The sequence below is a fragment of the Halichondria panicea genome, chromosome 6, assembly GCF_963675165.1.
Source record: "Halichondria panicea chromosome 6, odHalPani1.1, whole genome shotgun sequence".
In the NCBI taxonomy this organism is placed as follows: domain Eukaryota; kingdom Metazoa; phylum Porifera; class Demospongiae; order Suberitida; family Halichondriidae; genus Halichondria; species Halichondria panicea.
In genome coordinates this window covers 6,993,383-7,013,810 of record NC_087382.1, presented here as the reverse complement: position 1 = coordinate 7,013,810, position 20,428 = coordinate 6,993,383, and the positions used below count along the sequence as shown (strand labels likewise).

Here is a 20,428-nt window from a genome sequence, read left to right as displayed (position 1 = left end):
TGAGACTAACACTAGCAGGGCTTGAATTTAAATTAAATAGGACGCAAGAATGTTTCGGAAACAAGGACGGGACAATTTTTCCCCCCTTCCAAAAGGGACGGGACAATTTCCCCCCACTCCAAAAGGGACGGGACAATTTCCTCCCGCTCCAAAAGGGACGGGACAATTTAATTTCCCCCCGCTCCAAAAGGGACGGGACAATTTCCCCCCCGCTCCAAAAGGGACGGGACAATTTCCCCTCGCTCCAAAAGGGACTTACGAGAAATTTTTGGGACGAAAAAATTTTTTGGAGACTGGAGACTGGAGACGGGAAAATGGGACGAAAAAAATGTTTTGGGCGACAAAAAAAGGACGCTCAGTCCCTTTTTTCTTTGCTGGCAGAGGGACGAAATATCTGGGAAGGGACAGGGACGGGGACGGAAATGACGAAATAGGACGTTTTGAGACCAAAAAAGGACGTTTTTGGGTCGACGCAAAAAGGACGCAAAACCATGGCCCTAACCCTAACCCTAACATTAACTCCTTTTTAAGGGACACTAAACCCTACCACACAATGAGAGCACTATCGTGGGTTATTGTGATACATTTAACAACTATATGGGACTCTGTGTAGTGTCAGGGTTTGGGTTAACACAATGCATCAAAATTGGGGCATCAAGGGACGTTATGTCCCTCAATGTCCCAAACCTAGGGTTTTAGTTTTTGGGCTCTTTCCTTTTAGTATGTCATTTCTAACAATTGTATGTACACATGGTTGCGATGTGGGGAGAGGAGGGAGTTTATTTGGGAAGATAAGTCCCTAAATGTCTCAAACCTAGTGTTATAGTTTTTGAGCTCTCTCCTTTTAGTATGTCATTTACAACACTTGCATGTACACATGATTGCGATATGGGGACAGGGGGGAGTTTATTAGGGAAGATAAGTCCATAAATGTCTCAAACCTAGGGTTATAGTTTTTGAGCTCTCTCCTTTTAGTATGTCATTTGTAACACTTGTATGTACACCTGATTGCAATATGGGGAGAGGAGAGAGTTTATTAGGGAAGATAAGTCCCTAAATGTCACAAACATGGAGTTTTATTTTTTGGGGCTCTCTACTTTTAGTATGTCGTTCTTAAACACTCGTATAACACGTGGATGCAATATGGGGGAGTGTAACACTTTATTAAGCAAGAAAGTTATTTTTCATAAAAAAGGTAAAGGGTGGTTGGTGTGCATCATTTCCAATTGGACTAAGCACATGTCAAGTGTCAGGAAACTATTAACAAGACTTTTGAGACGTCTGTGTCTTCTAAAGATTCTGTAAAGTTCTGTGACGTTCTGTGAGGTCTGAGTTGAGGAAGTGGAAGCTATTTTGAGAAGTCTGAGTGCTGGAGAGAGCCATGTGTGAGTTTTGTACTTTTATATGTATAGGGGTGTGTCTTGGTTGAGTGTGTGTATGGGTGTTTTTGTGTGGATGAAGTGTGTGGTTGTGGTTGAATGTGTGTGTGGCTGTAATAATCGTGGATGTCACATAGCTGCGGAACAGGAGATACAGAGGTTGATGACGTGCAATAGAGTTCTTATGAGGCATGTTAGAGAATGCCACATGTTAGAGAATGCCACGAAATCATTGAGAGCCTGGGAGATTTTATTCCACAAGAGGTAAACTTTGAAATTCGTCTACTATTATTATAGTTTTGGCAGGCACGAGAACAACTGGCACCCATTTTTTCTGACGTTGGCTGCCAGACGAACTTTGGTCCACCTACAACAGTAGGTTGTAGACTACGGAACCCACCCTCTATGGAAGTCATTAGGGTGATGAATGCCCACTGGGACAATCGAAGCGTAAGTCCACACTTGGCTGCCGAGACTCCTACAAGCGTCCCTGATGAACTGAAGACCCCTACCACTAGCGTAAGTCCACACATGGCTGCCACTCAACCTAGCGTAAGTCCACTCTTGGCTGCCCAGAGAGTCCCTCCTACCACTAGCGTAAGTCTACACTTGGCTGCCGAGACCCCTACAAGCGTCCCTGATGAACTGAAGACCCCTACCACTAGCGTAAGTCCACACATGGCTGCCACTCAACCTAGCGTAAGTCCACCTAGCGTAAGTCCACTCTCGGCTGCCCAGAGAGTCCCTCCTACCACTAGCGTAAGTCCACACTTGGCTGCCCAGACCACTAGCAACCCTAACCCTAACCCTACAGGACACCACCCCTAGTGTGGCCGACCCGACCCGTCTACGAAGGGTCAGCAGTGTCTTCTCTACCAGTTCTTTGTCTGGTGATGATGGTTATTATGTAAGTCCGTACATGTACAGAATTACATGTAATTATACTATACGTACAGTACCTGAATGCAGAGGAACCTACCGTGGACAATGAGACACAACAGGTATGTATGATATATACATCTATCACCCTTTAACTATACATTATATAGATGGTAATCATAGAGGCACAAGAGGTGAAGGACGAAGAGGAGGATGTACCCACCCTTGAGGAAGTGGTAAGTATAATAGATTTAACATAATTATGCTAATTATACTATACGTACAGCACGCCGTGCCTCCAACAACTCTCTCTCCCGTCTCTCCTACTCAAACGGTACAACAGACACCCACCCTTGGGGAAGTGGTAAGTATAATACATTTATACATATGCTATTATTACCTACATACTGCAGGACATGTCCGAGTCTGGTTCCGAGTCTGGTGATGAGGCTGACCCACAGACCTTAGAGGAAGATGTATGATTATAGATTACACATGATTATAGATTACACACTATTATTACATATACATTGATTGCAGGAAACACCCAGGAAGAGGAAGAGGAAGCAGAGGGTCGTCATCGTCCCTGAAAAGGAGAGAAAAGTGACACCCAAAAGGTACAAGAAGTGGTGTCCACTGCCTGGATGCAGGTCCAAACCACAAGTGAAGATATCGCAGCACCTGAAGAATATGCATCCAGAACTTACTCACTCGGATAGGATGACGGCCTTGAGAAACGCACGCAGGTACCTGGGAGGATCGTCCGGGCCTGTCCAGAAACCGGGGCAAACGGCTATGGACTCCTTCTTGGATCGTCAAGAGGAATCCTCCTTTGAGGAGGAACTCCCTGTCGCACCAAAGACCCCTGTTATAGTGCCGACAGGGAGAACCACCCAGCTTCTCCGCTACGATGTGGAGACGGAACAGACGTTGCTGGATTTTAGGGGGTGGCTCCAGACAGTGGACGGGTGAATGAAGGCAGCGTCCACGGCACTCCAGGAGGCTCGAGATGTGGCCAAGTTCCTCCACGCCGAGAAGGCCAAGGGCGAGCCAATTGATTGGTCAGTCTTCACATCCAGGGACAAACTGAACAGGTATGTAGAAAGGAATAGGTGTATAATATAATATATATAAAATATATTATATATTATAATATATAATTTGACAAAACTCAACAGGTATGTAGAGCTTCTCAAGAAGTGCAACCTCCAGGCTTCTGGAATCATCCAGAACCTGGAGTACTTCGAGGATGCACTGAAGTTTTATAGGATCAAGATGGTCAGCGTAGACTCAACACAATTCCGGGAGGCGGAGAATATCTCTGAAGTGTTGAAGAACTGGAGGGCTGTGCTACGAAGAGACGGCTACAGTCCACAACATGGAAAGGCAATCAGACGGCCCAAGAATCTCCCTCAAAGCGGCAACTGACATCCTTAGCAACACAGCGGTTTGGGAGTTCTTCGAAGAAACAGTTACAAATCTCCAGCTTGGAGGTCTAGTAGACACCCAAAAACTGGATGCAATCACATACATCCTAGCACATGCAGTGATGGTAAACTCCTCGCAGCGGCCTGGTTCAGTACAGAACCTGACGCTCGAGGAGTTTAAAGAGGCGAGACAGGAAAAGTCTACGGGAGGAGATGTGTGGGTGCTCCGTGTCCACAGACACAAGACCCAGACACACACAGGGCTCCGCACACCTTATACTCACCGTAGACCTGATGGGCAAGATAGGAAATACCTCGATCATGTTAGGCCGCAACAAGTCAACGTTAACCCATCCGACGCTTTTTTCCTCCGGAACGGAGGGAAAAAGCTGGAACATATGTTTTTTTTTTTTTTTTTTTTTTAAACTCACTGTTTATTGTTTTATGTTTCACTGTTTTGTCGTTGTCTACCCAAACACTCCTTACAATTGTGCTCATTTTCTGGTTGTGTTATATATGATCATTTATGATCAATTTTTATTGGTAAGTAGTTCAATTTGTGAGTGTCAGCAGCAAAATGACATATTTAAGGGTCACAAAAGATATTTGCATGTCTTTGCATGTCTCCTCTCCTACGTTAGCATTTTGTGATCTCCTCTGCACACATATACTCCATATCTCCACCTCCTGCACACACAAAATAGTCACCATTAACAGGACGTTCCACCGCTCTTGTTTTAACCTAGCCTCGACTCAAGTCCGCTTTACAGCGGCCTGGTATACCTTGTATGCGCATGCGCGAAATAATTCGTATATTTATCAGTATTACGCAAGTGATAAAATTGGAAAAAGTACACAAAGGAAAAATATGTAAGACTGCGTGGTTGGTGGTAGAATGTTCAAGACAATGGCAGCCACCAGAATATGCAGATTGTGCTGCAACATTGTTACTTCTACTCGCTGCTCAGCTCTGTTCAGCAAAGAGTCTGTTCAAAGATGCCTTCCAGACAGACTTGGCAAATTGCTAGAGCTGCCAGTTAGTGAGTGTGATGGGCTATCTTCATACATTTGTAGAGCTTGCACAAACAAATTCCAGTCTCTGGAGTCTAAACTTAAAGCCTTTAGAAGTATGGCTAAGTGTGGTTTTGAGCAGGGTCGAAATAAGGCTTCCATCTGTAGTCCTATGGTATCAGGTAGGAAGAGAACTAAAGACATCAGTGGGCTTGAAGCATCACCTCACACAGTCCATGCTAGACCTCTAGCAAAACGTCTGACAGTAGGAGCACCTGGAAGAAGGCTTGCTTTCTCAACCAGGGAGGAACGTAGGTTGATTGCAACAAATCATATATGTAGATGACAGGAACATCTCTTTTTCATAGCGCACACAGACTGTCCTCGTCAGCCACCGCTGTTAGAGTTGACCAATCTCGAGCAGTTTTCTTCTGTTGACGGTATGTTAAACCACCTACAAACGAAATGAACGTAAATTAATATATAGCCATTAACTTAAAGGTTCAGAAGGTGTTGCAAGAGATATTTCCAAGCCTGGTTCGACTGAAACAGTTATGGTGAGGATAACAGATCTGATACTGTAAACACACCAAAATCACACTAATTAATTAAACAATATACAGATCACAGTGAGCTCACCCAGTACAGTGACTGCGGAAGTAGATGAAAGTCTCCAGAAATTACGCCAGGCACTGAATAGTGGCAACATTCAGTCTATTGCCAAGGCAGCATTTTCTTGCCCTTCACTGAAGGACCAATTGGTAGAGGGTGTGGTGAAAATTCTTGACGACGAATGTTCCACTCTATGTCGTAACTCTGGGGAGTTTGTCTCTCTATTTCACCGGGTTCCAATTGACAATGTGGAAGCGTTATCGTGGAAACAGGCTGTGTCTGAACTACAGCGAAAGTCTCCGATTCTATTTAGGCTTATCCAGACGATCGTAGGACGTTCAGATCATAGGAACTTGCATAAACGCGGAGAGAGTCACTACCCTGGGATGTGTATGGCCACAGCAATTCTCTTGAAAGAGCGTAACACAAGAATGTGTGGTATTCAGTCGTTTCTGTCTCTCGTACTCTTCAACTGTAGAGTAAACAAAAAGGTTTGTACATGTACATGTACATATATGATGTGTGTCCACTACGTATTTTCAGATACAGGTATAATTATTATATCACAGAGAGGGATTGGAAACAGAAGTTACCTTGTCACGTTAGGCCAGGGTTTAATCGAGGCTACAAAATGTATGTATGATTGTAACATTAGTAAAATCTAGACTAGATAGTGCCTGCAGTATACTCCCAACTGTCACCTGAGGAACGTATGGATTGACACATGCAGTACACTGATAATTAAGTATTACCATTATATAGCTAGAAGCATACTCATAAAGATCTCAGAGCATGACACTCTTTGTAGCTATTTTGAAAAACGTATTTTTTCCAAAGGATGCTCACCATTATAGAGGGCATGAGAATGCATGTTGTTTTAGGGGGGCTTTGAATGCATTAATTGCAGTGGTCTTAATTCCAGAAACATCGTTTCCCCAAGTGCTGCACAACCGTACACAGATTTAAAAATTAATGTAACACGATGCTACCTCCGTTTCCAATCCATCTCCTCTTATATAATTATGATTACATTGAATTACTCACAGGTATACTCCAGGCTGAATCATCTTAGTGTCACTATCAGTTACTGTGCCGTGTTGAAGTTGGTCACGAAAATCAGCAAGCTGTACCAACGTCCTATCGATGCCTGGATTGATGAGGGTGCATGTTTCAAGTTCGTGGGGGACAACGTTGCTAAAACAAAGGGCGTTAGAGACATACGTAGTGACCATCATGGTGAGCTAGTGCAAATGTACAGTTTGTTGGCAAAGGACCATCTCCAGTCTCAACCTTTTCCCCCCTAACCTGGGTTCCCTAAAAATAACTCACTTCCTTCCTACAAAGGCCGACATTGAGGGCATCCAAGAAATTTGGTCGTTCTAGTCGGTCGAATACTGTGCGAGTACATCAAGCCCCTCCAGCGGTACAAACGGTGTGTTGTCAGTCACATTAAGCACCCCCACAGCACAGAGATGGCCAAAAAATCTGAGGTTGTAGTCCTTGATGTTCTACACAAAAATGAGGCAAAGGCCGCAGACATGATAGACATAATGATTGAGAAACATTCATACTTGAAAGATTCTATTGAACTTACTGTTATGTCAGGTGGCGATCAGATGACTTGTGAAAGACAGCGATGTAGCAAAAAACATATGTGAGATGCGGACACTCGCAGTAGACAATTGGAGCACCTTGTATAGAGGACTGGCACTGCCTTATGAGTATTCTGGGGGTAGGTGAAGCACTCACTTGGACTTCTTATCGACCCCTTTGTTTCCACTGAGTATACCAGCAGGAACACCACGATCATGTAGACTAGTCACTTGATCTACCATTAGAGACACTAGGGGACAATACTACGCTCACTAGGAGGAGAACTAATTCTATCCAGCTTCTTGTCGAATTAAAAAGGCAAAGTTTGGTAGCAGATAGACTTTCATATCCAGTAGGAACCCACAGGAAAACATCATTCCCTTCGTACAGCATCCGTAGAGTGTCAAGCTGTTTATCCCTCAGAACTAAATGACTTCTCTTCACACAAGAAAGGGCATAAGCCAGAGCGGAAGAGAACTCAGTGTCAGTCGAGCTAGTCATCTTTGCTTATGTAAAGTGTGTAACACGGACCACTAAAATTAGAATACAAAATAGTATACGTGTTTATTTTACTGACAGTATCCACAAATACACGGATTACCCCCTTTTTGGGGTAATGTAAGCGCATGCGCATACAAGGTATACCAGGCCGCTTCTAAAGCGGCCTTGAATCGAGGCTAGTTTTAACCCTGAGCCAACCCTGGGGACTCAATTTTGAGGGACGTCGGAAAAATTCCGGATTTTTTAGAGGGACAGGGACAAAATTCATGGTTTTTCGGGGAAAAAAGGGACGGGGACATTTTGGGTCGAATGGGACATTAAGCGAGGGATCCTTGGGGACGCCAAGGGACATTTGGGGACCCTGAGGGACATTTTGGGGCACTTGGAGGGACAGGGACAAAACTCAGTTAAAAGGGACAGGGACATTTTTGGTCTCTGCGGGACATTTTAGGGCAAAAGGGACACAAAAAGGGACATAACTTATGGCCTAACCCTAACCTAAGGTATATATGACCACCTATGAAACTCAGGGTTAACCAGGGTTGTGTCACATGACTCCCTGACCCTTTTTTTGAACACTTTTCATCCTGAGGGAAAATAACCCTCATCTAACCCTGGGGGTTGGGGGTTGTCCCAAAAGTGACCACAAACACTCCTATGGGTACATAGTTTTTATGGCCCTTTTTTGCCCATAGGTGTCCCTTTTGTCCCATTCTGTTTCTATACAACCATGTGACTTTTGGTCACGCCCACAGGATGCTACTACAAAAAACAAAGCCCCTGACTTATTGTGGTGTCTCATGGTTCACTTTTGAAGCAACCAAGAGACCTTATAGTTTTTCGTCCTTTTTGGGTTTGAAGAAACCCTAGCTAACCCTGACCCATGGGTTCACACCTTGATGTATCCAGGACTTGTCTGTACTTTGCAACTTGTCCCTAAGTGGCTTTGTTTGGAAATGGGATACCCTGGGGTTAGGGTTGCCCTTTTTTGTTTTAAGGAACCCTGGCTCTTGAAAACCATCAGGGTTTACTCTATATGTTATATGGACCCTCGTGTACCTTGCACCTGGTCCCTAAGTGGCTTTGTTTGGAATGGAAATGGGAACCCTGGGGTTAGGGTTGCCCTTTTTTGTTTTAAGGAACCCTGGCTCTTGAAAACCATCAGGGTTTACTCTATATGTTATATGGACCCTCGTGTACCTTGCACCTGGTCCCTAAGTGGCTTTGTTTGGAAATGGGAACCCTGGGGTTAGGGTTGCCCTTTTTTGTTTTAAGGAACCCTGGCTCTTGAAAACCATCAGGGTTTACTCTATATGTTACATGGACCCTCGTGTACCTTGCACCTGGTCCCTAAGTGGCTTTGTTTGGAAATGGGAACCCTGGGGTTAGGGTTGCCCTTTTTTGTTTTAAGGAACCCTGGCTCTTGAAAACCATCAGGGTTTACTCTATATGTTACATGGACCCCTGTGTACCTTGCACCTTGTCCCTAAGTGGCTTTGTTTGGAAATGGGACACCCTGGGGTTAGGGTTGCCCTTTTTTGTTTTAAGTAACCCTGGCTCTAGCCTCGATCCCAGGCCGATCCGTCTCCAATTGAACGCTAGGTCGCCTACTAGGCCTGGTATTGATTGTATTTGGGTGTGATCTGGGCGTGGTTTTTTAATAAATTGACTCTGGTACAACAAAAAATGAATCCTCCAACAGTGGTCTTCCAACAACAGCCTCTGGGGCAGTATACAGCAGGAAATACTTCCCAGAAGACACTTCTTTGGCAGTGGCAACCAAATTTTTGTCGATTCCTTTATTGCTACTGAGCTACTGAGGATGGCAGCAGAAACACCTCTATTGTTTAGACTCCTGCCTGGTCAATTATGAGTCTCATGACGAGAGATACAAGGGGAGAGACAATTAACAAGAACAACACTTTTGTCAACAGGAGGAGCCTTGGTCCTACCTAGCTTGTAGTCCATTAAAAAGGGTAGCAACTGATATAGCAGAGAGACTTGCCATACCCCGTTGGGAACCAGATAAACACGTCCCTTCCCTCAAACAGGAGCTTGAGAGCCTGGGCCTGTTCTGCCATGAGAGTGAGGCCATCTTGCTTCAAACAAACAACGCGTTGCATGCCATAGCTAGCTAGCTATAAATTGAGAACATGACACGGAGCTACATTACTGTAAGTTTTACGGGAGTAAAATGCCTCTACGTACACCTTTAGTATTACAGAAAAAAAGCAGGAAACAAAATGTGAAGAATCTCTGCTTTAGTTTCCGGTTCCTGCCACGCCCAGATACAATCAATACCAGGCCGTATTTTTCAACTTTGTTCTATTAAAAAAAAATCGGCCTGGGACCGAGGCTACCCTGGCTCTTGAAAACCATCAGGGTTTATTCTATATGTTACATGGACTCTGTGTACCTTGCGCCTTGTTCCTAAGTGGCTTTGTTTGGAAATGGGACACCCTGGGGTTAAGGCTGCCCTTTTTTCATTTAAGGAACCCTGGCTCTTGAAAACCATTAGGGTGTACTCTATATGTTACATGGACTTGTTTGTACCTTGCACCTTGTATCTAAGTGTCTTCGTTTGAATTTGGGACGCCCTGGGGTTACGGTAGCCCTTTTCAATTGAAAGGTTCCCTGGTACTTACTGACCTCAGGGTTGACACGTGAATGCTACCATTATTGGTCATCACATTGTCCCTTGTCCATAACTGACTTGGTTTAAGTTTGGGACACCCTGGATTTGGGATTTTCTCAGGGTATCCCATTTGATGTTTAAGCGACCATCGAACTCGTTGACCTTGTGGGGTTGACCTTGATGGTCACATAAGCAGACTGGCACCAACTATTTGTGGCCCTTTAAGGGCCGCTTGTCCCTTTCGTGTTTAAAGCGACCATTGAACTCGTTGACCTTATGGGGTTGACCTTGATGGGGTTGACCTTGATGGGGACGTAAACACACTGGCACCAACCCTGCATCGTCATGGTGGACCGTCTGGATTTGGGACATTTGTGGCCCTTTAAGGGCCGCTTGTCCCTTTCGTGTTTAAAGCGACTATCGAACTAGTTGACCTTCTGGGGTTGACCTTGATGGTTCCATAAGCAGATTGGCACCAACCCTGCTTCATTACAGTGCACCGTCTGGATTTAGGACATTATGTCCCTAAATAGGGACACTAAACCCTACCACTAACCGACAGGACCATGCACTGGTCTGATGACTAGTTTCAGAACTATATCGGACTCTTGAACTCTGTGCAATGTTGGGGTTTACTATTGTATTTTTCCAAGATCTTGCAATCATTTTGGTGAAAGTCCAAAAACGTCACTGCGCACGCGCACAGATCTAACACATGTGTACGTTTACAATGTACAATGGCTTACAGTGCAAGTGATCGTGAGGCAACAGCTAGGCAACCAGCTCCAAGCAGAAGAGTAACAGTCACTGTTCTGCCACCAGGGTTTATGAGTACGAGTGGATGTATGCAAACAGTAAGTGTGCACAATTAGATTGTCATGTAGGAAGATCTATATCTATAGTGCTCACTTAATAGAAACATAATTGGTGACAATAAATACATTATTTTGTGGAGCTAGATCTAAACTATAAGTGCGCTAACTGCTGATAATAATTGTTTACGTGTAAATGTTTTCATAGGGAAGTACAACTTCTGACACGACTCGTACTCCTGCTCCGACACCACTAACACAATCTCAAATTTTGTACCGAGTAAAGATCATCAACCCGGCAAAAAAAACAGACATGGTTGTTAGAGACATGAGGACTTTTCATAGCCATTTCTCATCTATGACAGATATGAAGGTCAGGTTAATGGAAGAATTCAAGAGTCAAGTACCAGCAACAACATCATTTTCAATGGGTTACTTTGCTAGCCGCCCATCTGCTAAATATTGGATTTACACAGAAGAAGATTTAGCTTCGATGTATAGCAAGTCTATCACTCAAGAAATTATGTTGTGGTGTGATGGCCGAAATGTTACTGATAGTGAAACTCCAAATCCTAAGCGGCGAAAGAGGCGAAAGACTGGAGAAGGGTGTTTGTCAAGAAGAGAGGAAAAGGAGCTTGAGGTAGAAGAGTTAACAAAAGAATTGAAGGAACTGAATAAAGAAAAATTAAATTTAAGCGAAGTGCAGTACCGTCTGTGGGCTCGCATGATTACAACAGGGATCCATTCAAGTAAAGATACACCTCCACAAGTCCCTATGATTACTGGTATTACTCCAAAAAGGAAACAAAGAAAGGATGACTTGACAATGTCAGATACTATTGCGAGCACTGCGGCAGCCGTTGTTAAGGCAATAAATTGTGTTTCTCCAGTCACCCAATCAGCTACTATTCAACAGACTATTTTAGATTCATGTACACCTACCAGACGTTCAAACGATTTATCACAATTGGGAATTTCCCCTGGTAAAGCCTCTGAAATACGTGGAAAATCCTTTGGACAGCTATGCACTCTCAAACAGTTGTATGATGACTGTGTCTTAACATAAGATGAGTTTGAAGAGCAAAAGCGAGATATTTTATTCGGACTGAAAAGGCTTCAGTGACATGAATATAATGTACTTGCAACTTAGTATGTTGTATAATTATGTTATTTATGCCGTTTTGTTATTTGTACATAATAATTAGTGTTTGTATTCTAGTATATTCCTATACTTGAAATCCAGGCTTGACAATCTGCTACTGTTATTGTTGAAAATGCATATAATACAATAGTTTCAATATCATCGATTGCTTGCATTTCTGTTTCCAATGATCTCATCATATACTTGACTTTCGAAAAAGCTAGTTCTATGGGATTAAAATCCGGTGAGTACGGAGGCAGGTAATGACTGACCGATCCAGCATCACTGATAACTTGCTCAACTTCAGGCACATGGTGGATGGAACAGTTATCCATGATGACAATACTATTTTCGTTAGTACCGTTGAATGGCAAAAGATGAGGAAAAAGGGAAGTGCACACAAAATCATAGAAATGATCACCATTTACACCACCTTGTACAATTTTCAATCCTATAATTCCATTAATCGACATCGCCGCAATGGCAGAAATATGTTCTCCTCTCACAAACAATTTCTGGGCTTTCAATGGTTTGCCTCTCAAGCTGTAGCCATACGTGCGTATAGAATCCCTTGCGTCGGTGCCTGTTTCGTCAATAAACACAAGAGAACTCTTTTCATACAAAGAAACATCAGTTACAAATTCATTTCGGAGTAAATCGTCTCTCTGTAAGGCAAATGTAACCAGCTTCTGCCTTGTAAATCCGCTTTTTTTCAGCATCTTACACACAGCGCTTTCACTCACATCTAGCCCAAGTGTTGACTTTACTTCACTTGTGATTTCTCGGAGGAACATCCCCGGCCTTTGGAGTATGAGATGGATGATGAAGAGCTGCACTGGTTCTGTGATTACCCGAAATGCTCTCTGAACTGGGTATTCTTTTTTGGCAACATCTCCAGTAGTTCTAAAGATGTGCATCACTCTCCAAACAGTTGACACATCAATGTTGAGATTATGAGCTATCACTGATGGTTTATAAAGAAGAGCCTCACTTTGCCATATGATCCTCCAACGTAGATCTTCACTGTAAGCACTAGATCTCTTTGATTCACAAGAAGTATTAGTAGCCATTGCTCAAATTCAAACAGATCTACTGCGCATGCGCGTGAACAGAATAAACCTATTGTGGGCTCATTTTGCAAGATCTTGGAAAAATACAATAATACACAGTACTTCAAGTTAGGGACATTAGGGACATTAATGTCCCTAAAATGTCCCAAACCTAGGGTTAACGTTTTTGGACTCTCTCCTTTTAGTATGTCGTTCTTAACACATATATGTACACATTACTGCAATATGGGGACAGTTGGGAATTTATTAAGGGAGTTAGGGGAAAAATTTTAGTATAGGTAAAGGGTCATCATTTGAAGAGTTGTCTCTAGAACTGCTTGTTGTAGAGGTCTGTGGGCACTGAAAACTGGTCTGTGTGTACTGAGTGGAAGCTGTTGGAAGCTGTTGTCTGAGTTGCTGTCAAGAGTCAAGAGTGGTGCTGTTGTGTGAGTGTGTGTGATGTGTGAGTGTGAGTGTGTGTGTGAGTGTGTGTGATGTGTTGATGTGTGAGTGTGTGTGTGATGTGTGGTGTGTGGGGTGTCCACTGACTGAATCCCTGAAGACATGGCATCTCAGATGGAAACTCAACTCAACCAACCCAGAGTGAAGAGACACTGGCTGACAGGACCTCGGGGCGCTACAAGAGGGTGTGCCCCATTCCTGGATGCAAGTCTAAACCCCTAATGAAACTCTCGAATCACTTGCTCAAAAAGCATCCAGAGCTCTCCCCAACAGAGAGGATGGAGCAATTAAAGCGGTCGGGACGCGAAGAAGAAGAAGAAGTAGATGCCCAGAGTGAAGAGACACTGGCTGACAGGACCTCGGGGTTTAGGCGCTACAAGAGGGTGTGCCCCATTCCTGGATGCAAGTCTAAACCCCTAATGAAACTCTCGAATCACTTGCTCAAAAAGCATCTAGAGCTCTCCCCAACAGAGAGGATGGAGCAATTAAAGCGGTCGGGACCCGAAGAAGGAGAAGAAGAAGTAGATGACTAACTTAACTCTCCTGACTCTGAACTTACCAATGGTTGTATTAACATTATTTACCCTATTGTTTTTGGTTATTGCATTACATTTGTCGTGTTTAAAGCAACCATCAAACTCGTTGTTGATGGACGACAGTTGGGGGTAAAATTTAGTATATTTTAGGGGATAAATTTTAGTATAGGTAAAGGGTCGTTTGGGTGCATCATTTGGAACTAAACAAAGCACATGTCTAACCAAAGAGTTGTTTCTCTAACTGTGTAGAACTGGTGGGTCTGTGTGGAAGCTGTTGTCTGAGTGGAAGCTGTTGCTGTCAGCTGAGTTGCTGGTGCTAGAGTTGCTGTCATGTGTGAGTGTGTGTGATGTGTTGAGTGTGTGTGATGTGTGAGTGATGTGCGAGTGTGTGGATGTGTGGTGTGGTTGTAAACATAATGTTTTGGCTCATAGCTATTGAGGAGTATCAGAGGGAGGTGCGGAGGTTGAGAGCGTACAACACTCGCCTCCAGCGTCATATAAGAGCATTTGTGGGTTAAGGGGAAGACCATCTGTGGCTTTTATCCAAAGCCTTAATTCACAAAGCCTTAATTCACATTTAAGTGCTCCTGTCAAGGTTCCTCCACACTTGACTGATCCTCCTCCTGTCAAGGTTCCGGCTAAACCTGAGGTCAACGCTCCTGACATAAGTCCACACTTGACTGAGAAAAAGGTTCCTCTGAACCCTGACATAAGTCCTAAACCTGAGGTCAACGCTCCTGACATAAGTCCACACTTAACTGACCCTCCGGCTAAACCTGAGGTCAACGCTGTCCCTCCTGTCAAGGTAAGTCCAGTAAGTCCACACTTGACTGAGAAAACTCCTCCGGCTAAACCTGAGGTCAATGACTCCGTACCTCCTGTCAAGGTTCCACACTTAGCGAAACCTGAGACTGTCGAGGTCAATGTAGAGAAACCTCCTCCTGGTCCGCGAGTCCGAAAGTCCGAAAGTCAGCAGTGTGTTTACTGATTCTAGTGATGATTCATCTGATTTTGACAACCAGTATGTAAGTACATGTACATATTATACATATACATATATACGTCTATATGTACGTAGGACATGGAGGTGGACGAACCTGGGCCGATTCTCATACAGAGTGACAACAGTAAACAGGAACAATCCTCTCAGACACCACTGACTGAATCCGATGAAGACATAGCATCACAGATGGAAACTGAATCTCCTGTAAGTACATAATTATAAGGAACCTAACCCATAACTCTCCTCTCAACTCTCCTCTCAGACGCTGGCTGACACCTCCCAGACATCACAGACACTGGCTGACACCCAAGAGACGGTCTCCTCTCAGACGCTGGCTGACACCTCCCAGACATCACCGACACTGGCTGACACCCAAGAGACGGTAAGTACATGATTATAATGACCCTAACCCATAACCATGACCTCTCAGACGCTGGCTGACACCTCGCTACTGAGTCAGAGTGGAGAGGCATCACAGACTACCACCCAGACCTTGGAAGAGACCTTGGAAGAGACGGTAAGTACATGATTATAATGACCCTAACAGACCAGCTGAATCCGTAATAATAGATAATTATACATCATTATTATTACCACCACTATATATTTCAGGTACCCAGGGGTAGAAAGAGGTTTATGCCAGACGAGCCCCCTAAGCGCTACAAGAAGGTGTGCCCTATGCCAGGTTGCTACTCGAAACAACAGATTAAACTATCAAATCACCTCATCGCAATGCACCCAGAACTCTCTGTTGAGGAGAGGAAGGAGCAACTCAAACTTGCCCTGAGGTATGTGCCTGATGGGCGATCGGGGGTCCGGCAATCAGGGCACTACTCGCTCGATTCTTACTTCCACCCCCCAGAAGAAGAAGAAGTAGAGGAGGTAAACCCGATCTTACCAATATGTGACAGGGCCAATGAAAACGGACCTTAACGCGGCAATAATTAAATTAAGCTATAGACCAATTTAGTAGAAATGAAAAACATGGGCAAAAAATTTTTTTTTTCACAGGTGCTAACTTCAACCCTTCCTCTACCTACCTGTAAAAATTTGGGTCTCTACAAAGCTTTAAATAGGTCAAGCGTGGACGTTGAAGAAACTCACCGAACGTTCATTTTTTACAATGAAATTTACTGTCTACGTGAGGGGAATTTCCCTATTATTGTTAATTATTTTTAACAAATAAAAGATGACAACTTGTACAGGACTATTTCATCAGCCCAGTACTTACAATCATCAAGAGGAGCCAGGTATATTATAGCTCCACTTCTTAACAAACATAATTTAGCAACAGAAATAGATTAGAAAGAGCAGCTATCTAGCTAGCTAGCTTGGCGCGCGTAGATCCACTCTTGTTTCTTTGGATGTACGTATCCCGTGCCACTTGTCCTCATAAACACTCCATAACAACCTACAGATAAGTAGTAAGTTAAGATAGACACAATATCAATGTCACTTACATTCTAGCCAATAGACTAGCGTTTCTCAGGCCTCCGACACTTACCACCACCTGGGGGAAACCATCAATATAAATGTTATACGACAATTCCACGCAGTTTCCTGGGCCCTCCATGATGTGATCACCCATCCCATCAGGCCTGTTACTACTAAGCACAATGGCAGTGATACCAGTACTAAATTAAAGGAGGAAAGCTCCTTATAAGGCTACTAATAAGTTGGATCAAGCCTTAGATCGATATGGACGAATACTAAGTGAAAGACTACCTATAATAGATCACTTAGGCTTCCTTTAAGCTGTATGAAGGACAGAGACACTTTCTGTAGGCTCCATACAAGTGAGGGATCTTTTATAAGACTGATACATTACACAGATATAAGTACAAGCTTATAACAAGACATGAGAGCTTACCATTTGAGCGACGGGAGTCTTTGTCTCTTTATTTCTTCGAAGATCCTTCCTAGGTGCCAAGCAATCCAGCTACATAGCTATACTAGCTAGCTAGAGAGTCCTAGAACGCCTAGCCTTCATCTAACTAACTTGTCTTCTCCAGAACATCTTTTACTAAGCTTTATGAGTATACGGAGGATCAGTAACGGTGTTCGCCTCCAACTTTTAATTGCTTCCGGAAGCAGGGGCGTAGCTTCATTGCATACTGTAGCTAAGTGACCTTTGACCTGCCCTTATTTGTAGAAAAAAATTAATGATACTGGCTGAAGAAAACAGATGATACTGGATGGATAAACTGATCCAAAACTGGGATGATACTGATAATAAGAAAAGTGATGTTTCTGGATGTGAAAACAAGGGAAAGTGATATGATACTGATGTTCCTGGATGGATGAAAACAATGAAGAGTTAATTAATCGAGTGAATAATACAATCATGATTGATGGATGGACAGACAGATAGATGATTTTGGCTTAGACTGGATACTGCATGTGTGGCAATGTCAGCCATTACTTGGGTAAAGGCAGCTTGTTTTGATTGAGGGGTTGACAGTCGCTCTCTCCACATGAACTCGTCAAGGTATGATGGCAACTGTTGTTCTGTCACCCCCCACATCCTCTTCAGCTTGATCTTAATTCTATTCCAATAGCTCTCAATGTTTTGTGTGTGTACCCCTGTGACGCTGTTCACAAACTCAATACTGTGGTTGACGGTGCCATGGGATCCAACATTTGGCAACGATGCTACATTATTGTAAGCGGCCCAACAGTCGGAATGTATCACTGTGCCTGGTTGAACATGTGCCTGTATTATAGGCAAGAGTGTGACTGCTCTTCTATCTGCCACTAACTGGACAAAGCCAGTGGCAGGGGTTGTTGACATGTCAGCCAACCCAAACACCCACAAGTCACTCCTGGGTCGCCTACCCCGTCCACCCTATTGTGTTTAAGTGTTTACAATATTATTGTGAGCACAATTTTACCTTAGGTTTGTGTCGGAACAGACTTTCATCGATCTGAACAATAACACCAGCTCCTCCAAGACGGATAACAGTTGCGATCAGCTTTGCTGAGCATACCTCTCTGAGCCATTGGTATATATCACACCCCGTGGATGGTCTCACCTCAGCCTCCATTGCCATGTCTGTCACAGGGTATTCTCTGGACCACCACAAAATGGCTACCAACCACTGTTGGAGAGTAATCCTACTCTTAGAGAAGAAACTGAGGTGTCTGATGCTCCTGGTGGTCTTACATTGTGGGAAGGACCAACAGACGCCATCCGAGCCTGCTGAAGACCTTCGCCATTCGATCATTGGAATAGCACACCTATTTTTGTTTATTATTTTGATCACACCTATTTTTCCTAATTATGCTTATTATGGATATCCCTTATTATAATATAAGATACCTACCTTGTACAGTCGCAGGTAGTTGCAAGCAGTCCTTTACCCCTAAGATAAATACCCCCTGTCCCACCTCCCACCACTGTTGACATGCTCAAGATAGACATACTGATAGTGGATGGATGGATAGATGTACTTAGAAATGCCATGTGTGAGCAAATATCCCGGCAGTAACGCACCAAGGTCAAAGGTCATTTAGCTACTACGGTTAGTGGAGTATGCAATGAAGCTACGCCCCCGCTTCCCGAAGCAATTAAAAGTTGGAGGCGAACACCGTTACTGATCCTATACGGAAGTGCCCGGAAGCCAATAATTGAACTTCAATTATCATGACGTTTGAGTGTCATTTACTCAAGAGGGCGTTGCAATACCTTCGTAGCGTTCCCTCGAACATATCTCCGGAAAGAAAGTAGCTAGGAGGTCGATCTTGGTATCATTTTGAAGCTTAAAGGACGCCCTATCTGATTCAACAATAAAAACTGATTCGAAAATGCCCGCGTTAAGGTCCCTTTTCATTGGCACTGTCACATATTACCAATAGGGAAAACAACACAGTTGTTGTGCTACGACATCAAGACAGAGAAGACGCTCGTGCAATTCCACAAATGGCTGCAGACAATTGACGGGAGGAGCAAGAAAGAGACAACAGCCACACAAGAGGCTCGAGATGTCAGCAAGTTCCTCCACCAAGCTCTAGACTGGGACATCATAACAGATCGAACCAAACTAAGTAACTATGTAGACACTTTGAAGAAGTGCAACCTCCAGCCATCAGGTATCATACAAAAGCTCGAGTATTTCGAGGATGGCTTAAAGTTTTATAGGATACACCTCGTTAAACCAGAGTCAAGGAAGTTCCGAGAGGCACTGCAGACCTCAGAGGTAATACGTAACTGGAGGTCGGTTCTCAGGAAGGACAAAGGCATGCAGCATATCCATAACATGGAGATCCAATCGGATGGTGCAAGGACAAGCATCCAGGACGCCACAGAGATCCTCCACAACACCTCAGTGTGGGAGTTCTACAGGTCGGTGGTGGCAACTGCCAGTCATGGAGGTGCAGGAGTCATGGACCAAAGGACGCTGGATTCGGCCACCTACCTCCTGGCGCATGCTGTCATGGTGAACTCCACACAGAGGTCTGGTGCCGTAATAAGCATGACAGTCGACGAGTTCGAGAACGCCAATAAGGAGACGTGTTTGGAGGGAGATGTGTGGGTAGTCCGGAGCCACAAGCACAAGACCCAGGCACAGGGCTCGGCCACTCTTATATTCACAGCCAACCTCTACAAGTACACGAAGGACTACCAGCAATTCATAAGGCCGCATCAACTGGGCACCAAGGAAACGCACACGTTTTTCTTGACACATGGAGGGAAGGAGATGGACCACATGGCCAGAAAGGAGAAGGTCGAGGCAAAGAAACACAACTTCCAGTTTGTCAACTCCACCGAGATGAGAAAAGCGGTGGCCACCGAGGCCACAAAACACCTGGATCCGGAACAGAGGAACATTATCGCTCAACAAATGTCTCACAGCAGGTACACAGAGGACTTGCACTATAACAAAGATATTCATACGACAAAGTCGGCTGTCGAGGCATACCAGTTGGTCAAGGCGGCTGGAGAAGCATCTGGAGAAGCATCTAACACCCCTGCCCCTGCCCCTCCTTCCCGGAAGACTAACAAGACTAAAACTACACAGAAAAGGCGATCCTTCACTGCCCGAGAAACAAAATTGGTTGAAGACTGCTTTAGCCAGAGAATCCAAAAAGGTCAAACACTATCCTTCAACAAGACGCAGTGAAGTTCTTGAGTGAACACCCAGAAATCGACCGGAATGCGAAACAAATCGTAGACAAGGTCCGAAACCTCAGTCATTATTATCAATGACCGTTAACTTAACTCTCTTGACTATTTACTAACTTACCAATGGTTGTAACATTTCTTATACCTAACCCTATATCATACATTGTTTTGTGTTAAGGTTATTATGTTAATTGCGTTATTATGACTGGTTTTGTCTGCTATTAACATTACTAGCACTGCATGAGTCAATCATTAATATAAACAGT

At 44.0% G+C, this 20,428-nt stretch overlaps 4 protein-coding genes across 11 annotated transcripts; all 4 read left to right on the top strand.

Moving 5' to 3' along the window:
• Nucleotides 1-254: 254 nt before the first annotated feature.
• LOC135337259 (mucin-2-like) lies at nt 255-4,289 on the top strand. Of its 2 annotated transcripts, XM_064533153.1 has the most exons (11): nt 255-1,385; nt 1,517-1,643; nt 1,686-1,898; nt 1,956-2,138; nt 2,194-2,286; nt 2,336-2,380; nt 2,429-2,494; nt 2,545-2,622; nt 2,672-2,734; nt 2,799-3,352; nt 3,437-4,289. In XM_064533153.1, exons 2-10 carry the CDS (start codon nt 1,581-1,583, stop codon nt 3,228-3,230), a joined length of 1,236 nt encoding a protein of 411 aa, XP_064389223.1. In that variant the 5' UTR covers nt 255-1,385; nt 1,517-1,580; the 3' UTR covers nt 3,231-3,352; nt 3,437-4,289. The 2 variants fall into 2 exon arrangements, with proteins under 2 accessions (XP_064389223.1, XP_064389222.1); XM_064533152.1 differs by having other exon boundaries at nt 275-1,385; nt 1,686-2,138.
• Nucleotides 4,290-4,505: 216 nt separating this feature from the next.
• LOC135337256 (uncharacterized) lies at nt 4,506-6,380 on the top strand. The gene is made up of 5 exons (XM_064533149.1): nt 4,506-5,007; nt 5,065-5,136; nt 5,198-5,253; nt 5,320-5,803; nt 6,355-6,380. Exons 1-5 carry the CDS (start codon nt 4,581-4,583, stop codon nt 6,378-6,380), a joined length of 1,065 nt encoding a protein of 354 aa, XP_064389219.1. The 5' UTR covers nt 4,506-4,580.
• Nucleotides 6,381-10,755: 4,375 nt separating this feature from the next.
• LOC135337260 (uncharacterized) lies at nt 10,756-18,412 on the top strand. Of its 7 annotated transcripts, none has more exons than XR_010395034.1 (9): nt 10,756-10,891; nt 11,058-13,485; nt 14,287-14,371; nt 14,669-15,062; nt 15,116-15,244; nt 15,303-15,422; nt 15,471-15,557; nt 15,653-15,922; nt 16,052-18,412. XR_010395034.1 is itself a non-coding variant. In XM_064533154.1 (7 exons), exons 3-7 carry the CDS (start codon nt 15,119-15,121, stop codon nt 16,217-16,219), a joined length of 771 nt encoding a protein of 256 aa, XP_064389224.1. In that variant the 5' UTR covers nt 13,358-13,485; nt 14,287-15,062; nt 15,116-15,118; the 3' UTR covers nt 16,220-18,412. The 7 variants fall into 7 exon arrangements, 2 of the variants coding, with proteins under 2 accessions (XP_064389224.1, XP_064389225.1); XR_010395033.1 differs by having other exon boundaries at nt 14,633-15,062; XR_010395032.1 differs by having other exon boundaries at nt 14,287-15,062.
• Nucleotides 18,300-20,367, top strand: LOC135337261 (uncharacterized). Its single transcript, XM_064533156.1, has one exon. It carries the CDS (start codon nt 19,279-19,281, stop codon nt 20,158-20,160), a length of 882 nt encoding a protein of 293 aa, XP_064389226.1. The 5' UTR covers nt 18,300-19,278; the 3' UTR covers nt 20,161-20,367.
• Nucleotides 20,368-20,428: the final 61 nt, after the last annotated feature.